Consider the following 2,546-nt stretch of genomic DNA (forward strand, 5'->3'; position numbering starts at 1 on the left):
CCTTCTCGCTCTCCGTCTCGCTGGTCCTGCTCATTCTGTTCGACGCGCTGGGCGTCATGCACGCGGCCACGCGCCGCGTGTACTGGCTCTTCGACGTGTACGCCCTGGTCACCACCTTGGTCTTCATCCTGCCGACGGCCCAGGTGTACCACATCCTCATCGACAGCGGCTGGCGTCCGCGCGAGGCCCTGCGCTCGTCCCTCCTCTGCGAGCTGCTCTTCCTCTACGTCTTCTGGCGCATCGGCGCCCCGCTCCCCTCGGCCCGCCCGCCCTCGCCGCGCCCCGCCGTCGTCCCGCGCATGCTCGCCGCCCTCTCCATCGAGGCCGCCATGAGCCGCGTCCTCGTCGTCGGCACCACCATGCTCGCCCTGCTCTCGGGCTTCACGGCCGTCCACCTGCCGTACAGCTACCTCAGCGCCGTCATCCGCCCGGTCAAGGAGAAGGACGTCGTCGCGCTGGCCGACCGCCTGTGCGCCGCCCTGGACCACGTCCTGCACAAGAAGCGTGCCCTCCTCGAGACCGAAGTCTCCTTCGCCGTCCGCCCCGCCGCCTCGCGCAAGCCGCGCCCGCCGCAGGGTCGCGCCCTGCAGGGCCTCCCGCCCGACGTCGTCGACGCCGAGCGCTCCGTCTCCGCCCTGTTCGTCCAGTACAACGAGGCCGCCGCCGCGTGGCACGACGTCGCCTTCGCCCGCACCAACGTCGGCCGCCTGTTCACCGTGCTTGGCGCCCTCATGCTCTTGCTGTGCGCCGTGCGCCTCGTCGCGGCCGTGTATCATATCTACGCGCACCTGCGCGGCGCGGGCGTGGGGGGCAAGGGCGGTGCGTTTCTCATCTCGCACCATTTGCACGGGCTGCTGGTGCGCGCCGGCATGCGCGGCCTGGACGTCAAAGTCGTGTACCAGTATTCCACGCTGGGCATCACCTCCATCCTGATCGCCGTCAACCTGCGTGCTGCGTTAATGAGAATGACGTCCTTGTTTGCGTTGCTGGCTGGAAACGATGCTTTAAACAGCTCGGCCGCTGTGTTCATCGCGCACTTGATGGGGACTTATGTGATTTCGTCGACGGTGCTGATACGCAGCTTTCTGCCGCCGGGATCGCGCGTTTTGATCTCGGACGTGCTGGGGAAGATGGAGTTTCAGTACTTTCAGAGGTGGTTTGATGTTTTGTTCATCTCTAGCGCGGTGATCGGGGCGCTAGTTCTTGCGTATCAATCAGGGTACTTGTTCCGGAGAGGCGGCGGGAAGAGATTGCCTTCAAGGGGGTTTCGAAGGAAATCGAAGAACGCTCTAGACTAGGAAGCTGACATGTATGCTAATCATAGTGTCTGTGTGTAATACCGTGTAAACGATATAACAGAAGGGGGCTGATCCCTCCGATATCGGCGAGAGCTCGTTGCGAAGCTTGTTGAAGGACGATGGATCCGGAAAAGGAAGCGCAGCATCCCCAGCGCTAGCTTGGTGATTGCAAGGGAGTCTCAAAGCGTGTGGTATATATGAATACTTGTAGACGCTAGATACGTACGCGGTGACACGTAAACTCTGAACTCGAGCAGATGTTGGCGGTCGCATGAGCAAAGCAGCCAGCTGTTTGTTGCCGTCACCCAAGCAACTTACCGCACACGTGTACAGCCGATCAAGCGGAAGGTTAAACAACGCGGCAATCGCTGCCACACTGTAAGACGAAACAAGAGGGCATGCCACAGCGACCAAAAAAAAAAACGAAAAGCGACGCAGTGCCCCCCCCGACATGTTGGGGTGTTCACGCGTTTCAGTTGTGTTTACCGCAGTCAGCATGACTACAGACTTGAACCGGAGGTGTCCCGATCATCCAAGACGTAGTGTAGTCACCAGTTGGAGAGAGAGTTAGATAAAAAAAAACGAAGCGATAGTGAAACGACCACACTTTCCAGCACAGTGCCTCAAAAAAAAAACCCCACTTCCGGCTTGAAGTGAGCCCCTTTTCTATGCTCTGTACGCATAAGCGCGGGCGAGATTCTGCACTACTCTATATTGTAACAACATATGTCCTTCCGACCGCGGCCACACATTTGCCCTCAAATTGCCGACGGTCATGGACTCAGAAAGGTCTTCTCCGGCGCAGCTCAGCACGACTTGTTGCGAAATGGGCAACTCAAAAGTCTTGTGCAGAAAGTCACTCAGCAGCTTGATAGATAGTCTGGTGGAGGTGCGCAGTGCCGGGCGACTAAGCATCGGGGCGCCGTTCAGCGGTGACAATTCCATGCGGACGTCGTCGTACACAGTCGGGGCATGAACGACTTTGACATCCGCGGGGTCCTCACTGGACAGAGACTCTCTGCGTTGGACCTTCAAAGGCGGTTCAGGCGGGGGCTCGTCTTCCAGAGGGGAGGCGCTCCTCTTGCGCGAGGCTTGGTTTGTCGGGAGAGAAACGGGAGGGGAGGGAGTGACGGAGATGGAGACGGAAGGCTCCGGGGTGTGGGGAAGTTTGATCTGGGGGCTGTGAGGGGATCTGTTGATGAAGTCTGCGGCGGCGGGCGGCGGTCTCGGGACGGCGGGGGCGGGGGC

The 2,546-nt window shown here is 60.2% G+C and overlaps 1 protein-coding gene; it reads left to right on the forward strand.

Moving 5' to 3' along the window:
• The first annotated feature begins 359 nt into the window (after positions 1–359).
• On the forward strand, positions 360–1,551 carry CHC_T00004999001 (hypothetical protein). XM_005716773.1 is given in 2 exon segments: positions 360–1,298; positions 1,299–1,551. The coding sequence occupies 1 exon segment, from the start codon at positions 360–362 to the stop codon at positions 1,296–1,298; it is 939 nt and encodes a 312-aa protein (XP_005716830.1). The 3' UTR covers positions 1,299–1,551.
• The last annotated feature ends 995 nt before the right edge of the window (positions 1,552–2,546 follow it).

This window comes from Chondrus crispus, genomic scaffold (genome assembly GCF_000350225.1).
Source record: "Chondrus crispus Stackhouse genomic scaffold, scaffold_26, whole genome shotgun sequence".
In the NCBI taxonomy this organism is placed as follows: Eukaryota; Rhodophyta; class Florideophyceae; order Gigartinales; family Gigartinaceae; genus Chondrus; species Chondrus crispus.

What these genes read in the sequence shown, in the direction of transcription:
- CHC_T00004999001 (XM_005716773.1), top strand. Translation starts at nt 360, where the DNA reads ATGCTCGCCCTGCTCTCGGGCTTCACGGCCGTCCACCTGCCGTACAGC.